Source organism: Knufia obscura, assembly GCF_036327395.1.
Source record: "Knufia obscura strain CCFEE 5817 isolate CBS 148926 chromosome Unknown scaffold_11, whole genome shotgun sequence".
Classification (NCBI taxonomy): domain Eukaryota; kingdom Fungi; phylum Ascomycota; class Eurotiomycetes; order Chaetothyriales; family Trichomeriaceae; genus Knufia; species Knufia obscura.
Window position 1 is genome coordinate 421,353 of NW_027042697.1, and position 13,178 is coordinate 434,530.

The 13,178-nt window shown below is 50.8% G+C and overlaps 5 protein-coding genes across 5 annotated transcripts; 4 read left to right on the top strand and 1 right to left on the bottom strand.

Moving 5' to 3' along the window:
• Positions 1 to 1,166: 1,166 nt before the first annotated feature.
• acl2 (beta subunit of ATP citrate lyase) lies at positions 1,167 to 2,675 on the top strand (the record flags this gene model as incomplete). The annotated part of the gene is made up of 2 exons (XM_064876848.1): positions 1,167 to 1,607; positions 1,659 to 2,675. 2 exons carry the CDS (start codon positions 1,167 to 1,169, stop codon positions 2,673 to 2,675), a joined length of 1,458 nt encoding a protein of 485 aa, XP_064727235.1.
• Positions 2,676 to 3,228: 553 nt separating this feature from the next.
• On the bottom strand, positions 3,229 to 6,214 carry CHO2 (phosphatidylethanolamine N-methyltransferase; the record flags this gene model as incomplete). The annotated part of the gene is made up of 3 exons (XM_064876849.1): positions 3,229 to 3,279; positions 3,336 to 5,977; positions 6,040 to 6,214. 3 exons carry the CDS (start codon positions 6,212 to 6,214, stop codon positions 3,229 to 3,231), a joined length of 2,868 nt encoding a protein of 955 aa, XP_064727236.1.
• A 769-nt stretch (positions 6,215 to 6,983) lies between these two features.
• NBP35 (cytosolic Fe-S cluster assembly factor nbp35) lies at positions 6,984 to 8,072 on the top strand (the record flags this gene model as incomplete). Its single annotated transcript, XM_064876850.1, has 2 exons — positions 6,984 to 7,080; positions 7,129 to 8,072. 2 exons carry the CDS (start codon positions 6,984 to 6,986, stop codon positions 8,070 to 8,072), a joined length of 1,041 nt encoding a protein of 346 aa, XP_064727237.1.
• A 1,177-nt stretch (positions 8,073 to 9,249) lies between these two features.
• On the top strand, positions 9,250 to 10,609 carry PMZ80_008451 (uncharacterized protein; the record flags this gene model as incomplete). Its single annotated transcript, XM_064876851.1, has 2 exons — positions 9,250 to 9,674; positions 9,727 to 10,609. The coding sequence occupies 2 exons, from the start codon at positions 9,250 to 9,252 to the stop codon at positions 10,607 to 10,609; spliced, it is 1,308 nt and encodes a 435-aa protein (XP_064727238.1).
• Positions 10,610 to 11,064: 455 nt separating this feature from the next.
• On the top strand, positions 11,065 to 13,005 carry ARC1 (G4 quadruplex nucleic acid binding protein; the record flags this gene model as incomplete). The annotated part of the gene is made up of 1 exon (XM_064876852.1): positions 11,065 to 13,005. One exon carries the CDS (start codon positions 11,065 to 11,067, stop codon positions 13,003 to 13,005), a length of 1,941 nt encoding a protein of 646 aa, XP_064727239.1.
• Between the last annotated feature and the right edge of the window lie 173 nt (positions 13,006 to 13,178).

The window sequence follows — 13,178 nt, forward strand, 5'->3', positions numbered from 1 at the left end:
GGATTCGCAAATATTGGGAAGAGTAATACAGCAACGGAAACTTGTAGCAGTAACGAGGCTAAAATCTACACTGGAGCATATCTACGGCCCTCTCGCGATTATGGTGGGCAGTCACCAGCAAGGGGAAGGTGCAGTTGGATATTTAGCGTGGTATAGGAAAGCTAACCGATTCCGCAAGGGCCCTGACGACGCGGTTGTTGAGAGTCCGCGTTAGTCTGTTGTAGCTGCAAAACCACCGAGGGTCGATCACCAAGAATAGAAAAGTTCAACCCCAAAGCCACGAGCTGATGGGCCATCTGAGGCCCGAATCCATGTTTCACCGCCAGAAGAGGGCCAAAGGTGGCTGTCATCAAGCATGGTACCACACCGTAGCTCGGACTCCGAGTGCCTATCGATTATGTCCCATAGCAATTATCGGGGCAGCCCACTACTTTACGAAATACGACAATATCTTTTGCTGCAAAGCCATGATAGCCTCATCGCGAATGGAGATGTAATTTGTTCTTCGCAAACATTGTGGATGCATCGGATCAATCGTTGAGAAATGAGATGCACCTTGTAGCTGAGAGCTCAGTCAGACCTTGACATTCTTCTTACCAGAATATCGCAAACTGCGTTCTCCAACCATAAATTTTTGAGTGTGGTAAATATGGTTGGGTACTTTCGAGGCTGCGTCATGCTGCGCTAGGAGAGAAGACCCCAGTGATAGCTGACCGCCTGTCAGGAACGAGGCAACAGAGGTCTGGCAATTCTGAGGAGAGCTTAGTGAGGGGCCTTCCGGCTAGCGCTAGGGCTGCAGCTTATGCCGCTTAAGGCGTCTTCGGTCCCTTCGCTTTCTGCCCCAACAAGGTTCCACTCCATGTGTAGCTGCCGCTAGAGGTGATCGGTCCCCTGCGAAAAAGTGGCAGCAGTGGCATTGATGAGCCCTCCAAACTCCGGCCACCAAAGAGCCAACACTATCAATTGTTGTAGCAACGTCCTCCTCGCGGAATCCGACATTGTCGATATTTCGAAAACAGCCTTGTCCGTCTGAAGATTGTTCCTTCCTTGGACACCACTTGCATTACTCCTTCCATTGACTGTATCGCTGTTCACCTTCCACCTCGAATACACTTGAATCTCCTCTATAGCACTGTCACCGACACCTCACCGCTTCACGTCCCAACATGTCTGCAAAATCCATCCTCGAAGCTGATGGTAAGGCCATTCTCAACTACCACCTTACTCGTGCTCCGGTGATCAAGCCAACACCACTGAAGCCATCTGGCACACATAACGCACCAGCAAAGCTAGCCTCAATCTACTTTCCAGAGGACCAGCCTGTCAGCGCCATCCTCGACCAAGCAGAGGCTACCTTCCCATGGTTGAAGGCACCAGGTGCCAAATTCGTCGCTAAGCCAGATCAGTTGATCAAGCGACGAGGCAAGAGCGGTCTCCTCTGCCTCAACAAGGGCTGGACGGAAGCAAGAGCATGGATCGAGGCAAGAGCAGGAAAGGAACAAAAGGTTGAGCACGTTGTCGGTGTGCTCAGACAATTTCTTGTTGAGCCGTTCGTGCCTCATCCAGACAACACAGAATACTACATCAACATCAACTCAGTGCGAGATGTAAGCTGACTCGACCTAAATCAGATAAACGCAGACGCTAACATACTGTAGGGTGACTGGATTCTGTTTACACACGAAGGTGGTGTCGACGTTGGTGACGTTGATGCTAAGGCTGAGAAGATCTTGATCCCAGTCGATCTGAAGAGGTTCCCTTCGAACCAGGAACTGGCCTCTGCTCTGCTCAAGAAGGTGCCGAAGGGCATCCACAACGTCCTCATTGATTTCATCTCAAGACTGTACGCTGTGTACGTCGACTGCCAGTTCACCTACCTCGAAATCAACCCTCTCGTCGTTATCCCCAACTCTGATGCCACCTCCGCCGAAGTCCACTTCCTCGATTTGGCTGCCAAGCTCGATCAGACAGCTGAGTTTGAATGCGGCGTAAAGTGGGCTGTTGCCCGTGGTCCAGCCGCTCTTGGTCTGCCATCCGCCGCATCTGCTGGTGGAAAGGTCAATGTCGATGCTGGACCACCGATTGAGTTCCCAGCTCCATTCGGACGAGAAATGAGCAAAGAAGAGAAGTACATTTCGGATATGGACGCAAAGACTGGTGCTTCCCTGAAGCTGACGGTCTTGAACTCCACTGGTCGCATCTGGACCTTGGTCGCTGGTGGTGGTGCCTCAGTCGTATACGCTGATGCCATTGCTTCAGCTGGTTTCGTCTCTGAGCTTGCCAACTATGGTGAGTACTCAGGTGCGCCGACCGAGACTCAGACATACAACTACGCCCGGACCGTTCTGGACCTGATGCTGCGAGCCCCACAGCACCCAGAAGGCAAGGTCTTGTTCATTGGTGGAGGTATTGCCAACTTCACCAACGTCGCAGCTACATTCAAGGGTGTCATTAGAGCTCTTCGAGATGTTGCGCCAGTCCTCATCGAGCACAAGACTCAGATCTGGGTTCGACGTGCCGGCCCCAATTACCAGGAAGGTCTCAAGAACATCAAGTCTGCCGCTCAAGAGCTTGGTCTTAACATGCATGTATTCGGTCCTGAGATGCACGTTTCTGGTATCGTGCCGTTGGCGCTCAGCGGCAAGACTACCACGGTACCTGAATTTGGCCTATGAACGGCTGAACGAGGACTTCTGTGACTGTATGACAAAATTTGCTTTTCACGACAATTAGAAAGCGCACTGATTGACTTGACGAGGGACGGAAGAAGCATGTCTGGGCAATCGGATCAAAGGAAGGGATTCGATATTGAGCTGGGCTTCATGGCGTTGTACGTGCTGCTTCGTGGTATTAGCTACAGCTTGTGATGTGATGAGCATATGTGGTGATGGAAGTGAGGATGATCTCCTCGTATAGAAGAGGTAGATAACCAAAGAAAAGTCTCGACGTTAACTGTTCTTGCTTGCTTGAACTCAGGTACCCCGTGATAAGTAGTTGAAGCCAACCATTAGATATGCATTTTGTTCCTCGCTGGGCATCGCTGCTCCCTCGAGCGGCCCTACCCGTGCGCATGGCTTGACTTGTCATCGACTAGGTAGTACCTTTTTTGCTGTCGCTCAAACGCCATAAGTAATGCCAACATCATAATGTATGTGCTGTCGACTAACAAGCTATGTAGCATGTATGAACGAGACGTGACTCCAGTCATATACTCCTGACTGCGGACCACTATTCCACAGGCGTCGACGTCCCTCTCGATTTAGACATGCTGTATGGAGCCTAGTGAACCGTCAGTGACTGTAACCACGTAACACAACATTACGATAAAGACTTACCAATGCCTTCTGAGCCTCCCATATCCGCCACGCCAAATTCTCCACCTTCCCGTCGGCCTTAACGACTTGAGGCGCGAATTCAATCCCGAACATATGCTGAATCGCATAGACCGCTCTACGCGCAAACTTGCCCTCTCGTTCGACCATACCGCCGAATGTCTCCTGCGCAGTCGTGGGCGCAATGTCCGGGTCTCGCTCGAAACAGTCCCGAATGACGGGCAACAGCGCCTTCTCGATCGCCCGCCGGATGAGGTCTTCATTGTGCATTGCTGACAGGCTCTGACCGGAGGATTCCACGAGTTCGAGGTCATCTTCGCTGAAGCGTGATATTTGGATCTCGAAGGGCTGCGAGATGGCCATGACGTTGTGTTTGCCATTGTGGTGGTAGCGGAATTCGAAGACTGCTTGTTCCCAGAAGAGCTTGTCGCCTGCGAAGAGCATTTCGCCGGATAGGAAATCTGCTTTTTCGCCAGATGCGCGCGTCTTGGTGACTTTCACGTCGGATGTGAGTAGTCCTTGTTCTGAAGCGAGGACGTCGTACTCGCCTGGGTTTGTGGCGATCCATCTTCCTTGGGATGACACCTGGGTGATTTCCTTTGAGTTGTTGCGGGATACCATGTATAGGCCGATCCAGTCGAGCTTGCCGTGGTTGAGTGGTGCAGTCCACTTGACCTTGATAGGGCTGCCATAGTTGATGCGAAGTATGTCGGTTTCGTCGGATGACTTCGAACTGGCTCCTGCTGTTTCTGCTTCAATCTCGACAGAATAATCTTTCGGATCGAGCCCAGAGAGCTCCGAATCCAGCCTAGTAAGTGCCATTCGTGCGGGATACTGCGATAGGAGGTGCTTGGTAGGCTCGACGAAATTGTTGATGCTTGCACCTAGCTGAGGTCTTGCTGCATCCAGGAACTGCTCGACACTATCGAGCGCTTCGCCGATCATCTTGTCCAGACCATCCTGCCATTGTCTCAGAGGGGGAGGCAACGATCGCTTGATACTTCGTACCAGCCCGGAGTCTTGTCGTAGATGCCGACCATATAGCTTCTGCATGTGAGGTCGCTCCACTAATTGAATGAAGAGTAGACTTAGTGTGTGGCTTAGCAAAGCGAGACAGAACATCGACTTGCTGTTCGCGATCAGTGCAACGCCCCAAACTCCTGCAAGACCCAGGACGCGCTCAGGGTTGTTGAGGAAACGGTAGATTCCACCATAGGTCAATTTTGGTGAGTGGTCGAAGAAGAAATCTCCGAAGAACCAGCCAAACTCTCCCAGTTGCTCGTAGATGCTGACTGCCACCCACATTTGCAATGCGATTAGAGATAGTCCTATCGTGTGTTTGAGGACCACAAGGCTATCGTCCCAGGCTGTGGGAGGCGTGTACATCTTCCATGCAGCAGCCCCGAAGCTTGCATAGCACATTATCATGCTCATGTGGTATGTACCTTTCCACTGTCTCCATGCTTCACCAGTACTCTCACCGTGCTTCAGGAAGTGGCGTGTCCACTTCTTCTTGGACGATTGTCGATTAAGCATATAGCCAATGCCAATGGAGTACCACAGTCGGCAAGCGACGGCGCTAGTGAAGAACACTGCTCGGTAGAAGGTGGTCTTGGGCGTAACAATCGTAAGCAACAGCACCAGCACCTGTATGAGAATGGTCGAGGTGTCAGTAACGCGATAGAAATCAAGGTTTTGAGGGCCGAGCAGATTGTGTGTCGCAGGCGGCTTGTTGCTTCCGGCGTTGGGCCATGAGGCTGCTGTATCTGATCTGGGCGTCTTGGGCCTCTCTCCGGCATTCTGAGGTGGCTCATGTAGTTGCTGTCGGGGTGGCGGAGAATTGTACGTTTTTTCGATGTGCGGGTTCTCGACGAGAACAAGGAACGCAAACTGAGCAGCATGTGCAAAGATGGAGATGAACATGACTTTGTGACTTGCTGCCATGAGCGAAATACCATAGTATCCGATATAGCCAATCGAGTACATTGGATGAGGGGCCATCTCGAATACTCCATCGAACGTCAAGTCTTGGTCTACTAAGAAGAAGAAATCTCCCCAGTACCAGGCATAGTCCTTGACGACTCGATGTGCGTCAAGTTTAACCCATACGTTGAACAGGAGAAGGGCCATGCCGACTGTCCATCTTGTCAAAGTAGTCAGAAGATACTCACCCTCTGGCTTTCCAGCGCAAGTTATGGCGAAGAGCATATACGAGACGAAGTCGCACATCAGGATCAGATCGACGATGCGGCGGAATACGAGCCAGGTGTTGTACTCGAGAGGTGCATCATCAAAGGCATAGTCTCGGGCGACTTTCTTTTCGAGCTCACTCTTGATGAAAGCGCGGAGCTTGGGGTGGTCAGTGTCTTCGGCCTTACCAAAGAGCTTTGATTTTCTTGCCCATCTCACAAGCGTTAATTGCTTCGACTGTTTCTGTAACAACCACCCGATGCCGACGTTATAGCTAGCGCGCCAAAAGACGAAAATAGTTCCAAAGACTGGTATTCGAGCTGTGCTGGGTAAAGTCCATAGTAGCGATATCATGCAGGCTAGGATCGCCAACACAAGGAGATCGGATATGTTCTTGGGTTCTGATGGTGATAGCAGCTGAGACACCATGTCTTGCGTCTCGGGTACAGTAAAGACTGTGAAGGTCAGCAAGATGTGTAATAAAGCATATCGTTGTCACAATGCTATAAGATCTTACCTGTTCCATCAGGTGTTCTTCCGAAAGTCTTCTTGTCAGCGTCATCTTTGCCGGTCGACTCTTCGAGAGCATTTAGTTGCAGCACGGTCTGTCGAGCTTCTTCGTTCGAGCTAGCCTGGACAGGCACATTGCGTTGTCGAAGACCTTCAGTCTGGATAGGTTTGTCGTCAGCCATATTGTTCTGGCATTAGCTGAAGTCTTTCAAGACACGGTTGTAGTGGTCTGTGTATGAAAGTAGCATTTCAAGTTTGAAAGGTCAAGGAGATAGAGAGAAGGCAATAACCAAAGTGAAAGCACGTGGTGTGCGCGCTCGGGTGAGTGGGATACTTCATATGAACACATAGAAGTAAAACGTCGTGAATTACTGCAGTCGGTAGACTCGGTAGATGCTTCTGCACGAACCTGCACTTGGCATAGACAGCTGATGCTTTTCATTTGTGAAGATCTGGAGAAGCGGACCGTTTCCTATGCTTCACCTGCGATGACGCCATCCGACAACATGCCGAGCGCAGATCGCCCGGTTGTGCTCTGTACAGTAGTATGCGGGACACCTGATGCATGATCTGCTAAAGGAATAGATATCTAGTGAGGAAGATGAAGACGCACAGATTAAATGAAATCGCAGAATGACTGCAGCAACAGCGATGATGGGTTGCCCTCAAATGTTGCGAGTGCATCTTATCACGATGGTTCAGGCGATTTGCCCAGGCAGAAGGCGATGATCTTGTGCCTAAATGCACAACCCGAGCGCCGAACAGCCGAGTGGTCGGCCCCCAGGCCAGGCTCCGAAGGCCATAGAGTGGCCAGATTCTTACCAATCCAGCCCACCACTTCGCCGCATCTCCTTGTCAATTGCAGAACAGCATTATTGTTGCAATGAAAGAAGACAACTACCACATCGCTATCGGCTGCTGCCATTGCCTTATTCTTGTCAACACGTAGTCATGGCGCCTTATCTCGACGACCAGCCTCTTGAGCCTGTGGACGAGGCACTCGAGACACCTCTAAAAGCAAAACCACAACTCGTTGCGCCAGAGCCAGGCAAGTTCGATGCGTTGCCGCCTAGGGACACTGATTAACAACAAGCAGAGCATTGCCCTGGCCCCGAATCCGAGCAAGCTGGTCGTGGCGACGCCTGCGCAGGATGCCCGAACCAACAAATCTGCGAATCTGCCCCGAAAGGCCCTGATCCAGATATTCCTATCATAACCGAACGTCTCGCGGGGATCAAGCATAAAGTACTGGTACTATCTGGAAAGGGTGGAGTGGGCAAATCGACTTTCTCAGCCCTGCTATCCCACGCCTTCGCCGCCAACCCCGATTCGACTGTTGGAATCATGGACACGGATATCTGTGGGCCTTCTATACCGAAGATGATGGGCGTCGAGAGCGAGACTATACATGTTAGCAATGCAGGCTGGAGCCCTGTCTGGGTGACGGACAATCTTGGTGTCATGAGCGTGCAATTCATGCTGCCAAACCGAGACGATGCCGTCATCTGGAGGGGCCCGAAGAAGAATGGCTTGATTAAACAGTTCTTGAAAGATGTGGAGTGGGGAGAGCTCGACTACTTGATTGTTGACACACCACCTGGCACATCCGACGAGCATCTATCGGTCAACTCATTCCTCAAAGAATCAGGCGTGGACGGTGCAGTCGTGGTCACCACTCCACAGGAAGTCTCGTTACTTGATGTGCGGAAAGAAATCGACTTCTGCAAAAAGGCGGGCATTAAAGTGCTTGGTTTGGTCGAGAACATGTCTGGCTTTGTATGCCCAAAATGCACGCATGAATCACAAATTTTCAAGGCCACAACAGGTGGCGGACAGAAGTTATGCAAGGATATGAACATTCCTTTCCTCGGAGCCGTACCGCTCGACCCGCGAATCGGGATGGCATGTGATTATGGCGAGAGCTTCATGGACAACTTTCCTGATAGCCCAGCGTGCAAGGCTCTACGACAAGTAGTGAGGACTGTCGGCAAACTCGTTGGCGAAGATCCTGATACTGTACTACCTGAAGAGCTGGAGTAAGCATCCTACAGCCAAGGAATACTAGGTTGGTCGAGACACAGATATTGAGCAAGCAACTAAACGGCCCGCTACAAACAGTTGTGCGCAGCCTGCAACGCCACAGCATTAGGCCAACAAGATTTCGTTCGTCGATCAGGACCTCCGATGCGAGAGGTTCACCAAGTCGTCGGATGTGGTGCAGTGCCCGTTTGCAGACAGGGCAGGGTTCATGCCGTCGACATTGGCGTCTCATCCGAGGACGGGCTTGTCAAGTCTCAGATAAGTATGTCACGGCTTGTTCGTCTGTTAGCCGATGTGTGCTCACTCTTGGCGATATCCGAGGATGCTGTTATGTGCACGCCATGGTCATGTTTTCTGTTTTGGAGTGAGAATCTATGGTAGCAAGCAGCAAGTGCATGAAGTATAGATACAGAGGTGTGTAAATTGAGATAGCAAAACAGTGCTGTGTGAACGAAATAGCCAGATCTGATCTGAAGGCTCAGGGGTCGCTTTTTAGCGCATCGGGGCCGGCGTTTGGTGGAGTAGGAGGCTTGCTTAGGGCCGCAGCATCGCGACGTTGAAACTTTAGTTTCTTTCGCTTTTGTTTCAAACTTCTTCCAAGCCAACCATTCATTCGTCCATCACTGATCGACTTTCTTCTGGGCCTTTTCCGAACTCCTGTTCTTTGCTTTGCCTTCACTCCACAACGTCGGCGCTTTGGCTGCACATCTTCGCTTCTGCATCCTCTATGGACGCTGCTAGCCCTGAAACAGTCCTTCCATGCCCCCTCTGCATGTCCGGGAGCCTCAGCTTGCAGCAGAAAATGTCAGAGACATACGACAACAGCCGCGTACCTTCCTTCGCTTCATCAGCCGGTCACTGTGCCCGTCTGTTCTGAGACGCCGAGATATTGACAGTCTTGGTACCAAGCATCATGTGTCGAGTTCGGAACTCCAGGTCTCGAGGATTCAGCCGCCTTTCTTTCGTATAACCTCTTCACGATCCCTTTTCACTTCTGCTGTTCAACGCGTTCATTCTGTTCTGTTTGCTTTACTCTCAATCACGACACTGGGTGTCTGTGTCTTCCGTTCTCTCCTTCCCGCTTGCTTCTTTGGACATTCCTGGTCGAAAGTCCCTCACCATCTTTCTCAAAATCATTGTCTGGTAACGCTCATTTGGAGACCACACAACCATCAACATGACAAGAAGCATCATCACGATCATTTTTACGCTCCTTATTGCATCAGTCCTGGCGACGCCAATAACAAAGAGATCTGTGCAGAAACGATCATTCAAAGTCCCACGTGTTGCTGTCAAGAACTACGTACCCAATGGCCCGAAAGCGTTGAAGAGGGCCTACGCCAAATTCGGGATCAGTGAGCCTTCACCTGGGCCACTGAGGTTGAAGAAGCGAGATCTCACGTTCGGATTTGGGGACATCAGTATTGTGCCGAGCGGTGATGTCGCCGAGCACATACAGTCAGCAGCAGCCAACTCTACCACGGATTCCGAAAATGGTGAAACCACCGCAACTGGCACCCAGAACGACGCTCAGTTCCTTTCCCCGATTACTGTTGGCGGGCAGGAGCTGATCGTAAATTTCGATAGCGGCTCTTCAGACACGTAAGTAGACAATCAACGGGCGGTATCTGAGCATGGGAGCTAATCTCTGTAGGTGGGTCTTCAACACTGGTCTCCCAGCGAATGCTCAACAAGGTCATACCGTCTTCGACCCTGCCAAGTCCCCCACCTTCAAACTCCTTGAAGGAGAGACTTTCAACATCTCCTACGGTGACAGCTCAACTGCCTCAGGTCCTGTCGGTACAGACGTATTCGACGTTGGTGGTTCGACCGTAGAAGTACAGGCCATTGGACTGCCAGATGAGGTCTCAGAATCCTTCGTAACGGACAGCGCTTCCAACGGGTTAGTCGGACTGGCATTCACAAAACTCAACACCATGGAACCCACCCAGCAGAAAACGTTCTTCGATAATGTTGTATCCCAGCTTTCGCAGCCCGTGTTCACCGCTCAATTGAAGGGCAATTCTGCGGGTTCTTACGAATTTGGCAACATCGACACAAGTTCATTCACTGGTGAGCTGAATGTCGTACCCATCGACTCATCACAAGGCTTCTGGGAGTTCGACTCGTCAACTGCTACCATCAACAACAAACAAGTGCAAATTCAGAACGGCAGAGCCATTGCAGACACAGGCACTTCTCTCATGCTTGTTACGGATGACTTGTTGACTGCGTATTGGGAGAACGTGAAGGGTGCGACACTCAATGAACAGGTTGGTGGCGTTATCTTCCCATGCGGCACTCAGCTGCCAGACCTCAACATTGCCGTTGGTGACAAAATGGCAACCGTGGCGGGTGAGAACTTCAATTTCGCAACCGTTGGAACGGACACAGAAACCGGGGAATCCTTCTGCTTCGGTGGCATGCAGTCTACGGGAGGCATCCCTTTCTCCATCTACGGTGATGTCTTCTTCAAGTCGAACTTCGTGGTCTTTGAGGCGACCACACCGTCTCTTGGGTTTGCACCACACTCGTGACAGATTGCTCTTGTTAGCATAGCGTTGGCGTCCAATGTTGAAGGATAGGAAAAGGCTCTGAGCATTGAGCATAAAGCTACCACATAGACTACAGGGCAGGCTCCAGTATTACCTGACCTGAAAATGAGGAATTATCATTCCAATACCTTACGCAAATATGATCTTTCTGGCAAGCTCGCCGAAGTCATGATGGGATATTGCGTGTGGTTGCCTCGATCGAAGTTACACCTCTGCTCTTTCCCAGCATTTTCGACGACAACGATTCTTCCTTCCTTGTATATTTCAAGGTATCTCAACAAAAGTCCTTCTTAGCTCGTTTCATCATGTCTTTCCCTTCTATACCATCTTGTACTCGTGCTATCTGCTATACATCACAAGTTCGCCCACAGTCTTCACACAATATCAGTAATCTAGCTTGTCATTCTTTTACTAATCTACCTCAAACACGTGTCACAATGTATCAACAACCACCATTCCACAGGCGAAGGAACTGCCGATCATTATGCTTCGACGCATTCGAGGCGAAACATGACTTCCCGGGCTGCAAATCTCGTTTCGATCTTGAAGAGTTTCACCTGCTTGCCGAACTGAAACGTCCAGGTATAGAAGCTATTTCAAGCAAGCTGGCACAACTCCTTCCGGCTAATAGACAAAACCATTCGGGATTTCCTAGTTGGACAAGACGACGTCAATGCAGGACGGACGATCTGTCAAGCTGCTCACCTGGTACACGGCGTCGAGCTCATCATCAACTCCTCCTTGAGGCTGACAGCTCGACCTCGAACAAGGCTCCCTCTCCCCATCCTGAAGAGGAAGGTGAGCCGTCTTTAGAAGCGGCCACCAGTGACGCACATGCGTATGCGGGAAGATCGACAAATCTTTGCTGCACAAATCAACCCCACCATGTACCTGACAAGAAACACGAGACAAAAGTCCTGGAAGATATTCTGACTCAGGCAAAACATCCAGCTTCAACAGAGTGGGAAAAACTTTGGTATCACAACACTGTTGCTGCATACCAGAGGATAGCACATCACTTCCCGGATCTTCGTTCAACTAGTTCAGATTCCGCAGTTGGTCAGAGCATCTCGGAACCGACCTTGGACATCTCGAGCCTCAAGAAAGAAGACCAAGCTATATTCAAAAGAGAAGAAGGTCTACCACACGAGCCATTTGCACCAAAGTCTGAACAAGATCGAGTGCAACGCCAACAGCGCGCAGCCCAGGCCAGTAGTGAAGCACAGAGACTAGCACTCTTGTTAGGTCTTCCTACGTTCGAAGAGTACGCCGAGCAGAAGCGTGAAGCACGGGAGCAATCTTGCCAAGATAGTTTACAACCATCCAAACGACAGCTCAAACGGCAAGCAAAATTTGCTGGAAAGACTGAAAAGAAACGTGCAGTGAAAGTGCAGCAGTTCGTCACGAAAGAGCACGTTGACGAAGGCTATATATCTGCTGAAGAACCCAAGCACATTCGTCCCCTCCGGTCCATGACTCACGAAACGTCGCAGGCAGTAAACAAGTCATCTTCACCTGTTGGCGGTGCAGAACATAGACCTCTTGTTGTCGGTCTCACAAAACCTCAATCTACCCGATCAGCCTCCACTATGGCTTCCACTCCAGAAGCTTCTGCCCTGAACAAGGAAATCTCTGAAAACGTCAAAGAGAATACCACACAGGCTGCTCCATCTGAGGACAATCCTACTGCTCCAGCACAGAAACCAAAGAAAGAGAAGGCCCCGAAACAACCGAAACCACAAAAGGCTGCTGCTCCGACCGCGCCAACTTCTCCAGCACTTATTGATCTGCGAGTCGGCCATATCCTTCGGGCAATAGCCCATCCAAATGCAGACTCGTTGTATGTCTCGACCATTGCCATGGGTGACGATGAGGGGGCAGACCATACACAAGTAGACGAAGAGACAGGCAAGGTTGTCCGGACAGTTTGCTCAGGTTTGAATGGCCTCGTTCCGCTCGACGAGATGCAGAATCGAAAAGTCATTGTCGTCGCCAACCTGAAACCGGTGAACATGAGAAGTATCAAGTCGGCCGCTATGGTCCTTGCAGCTTCGCCGAAGCAGCCAGAAGGTGCAGATCCGCATGCTGCTGATAGGGTCGTTGAGCTTGTCTCTCCTCCTGAAGGTGCCGAGGCTGGCGACAAGGTCTACTTCGAAGGATGGCCATACGGTGAGGGCAAGGGACCAGAGAAGACGCTTAACCCGAAGAAGAAGCAGTGGGAGGCTATCCAACCAGGTTTCTACACTAGCGACGATCTCGTTGTTGGGTTCGATGCCAGTCAGTGTGAGGAAGTGGATGGATCTGAGAAAGGCAATCTGGTGGTTGAGGGCAAGGGGGTCTGCAAGGTCAAGACTCTCAAAGGTGCTGTGGTTCGATAAAAGTTGTTCTCGTGTCGAGAGAAGTCGTTGATGCAATGATGGTCTACCACTGAGCGTTCAGCATCGGGTTGCTAGTTGCGAAGCATGCAAGGTGATATAGCACTGCATTAGATGCAAGTCGGAGAGGTCCTTGATAGCAAATGATCAAGAGATTTCAACCCAATTCCTAGTTC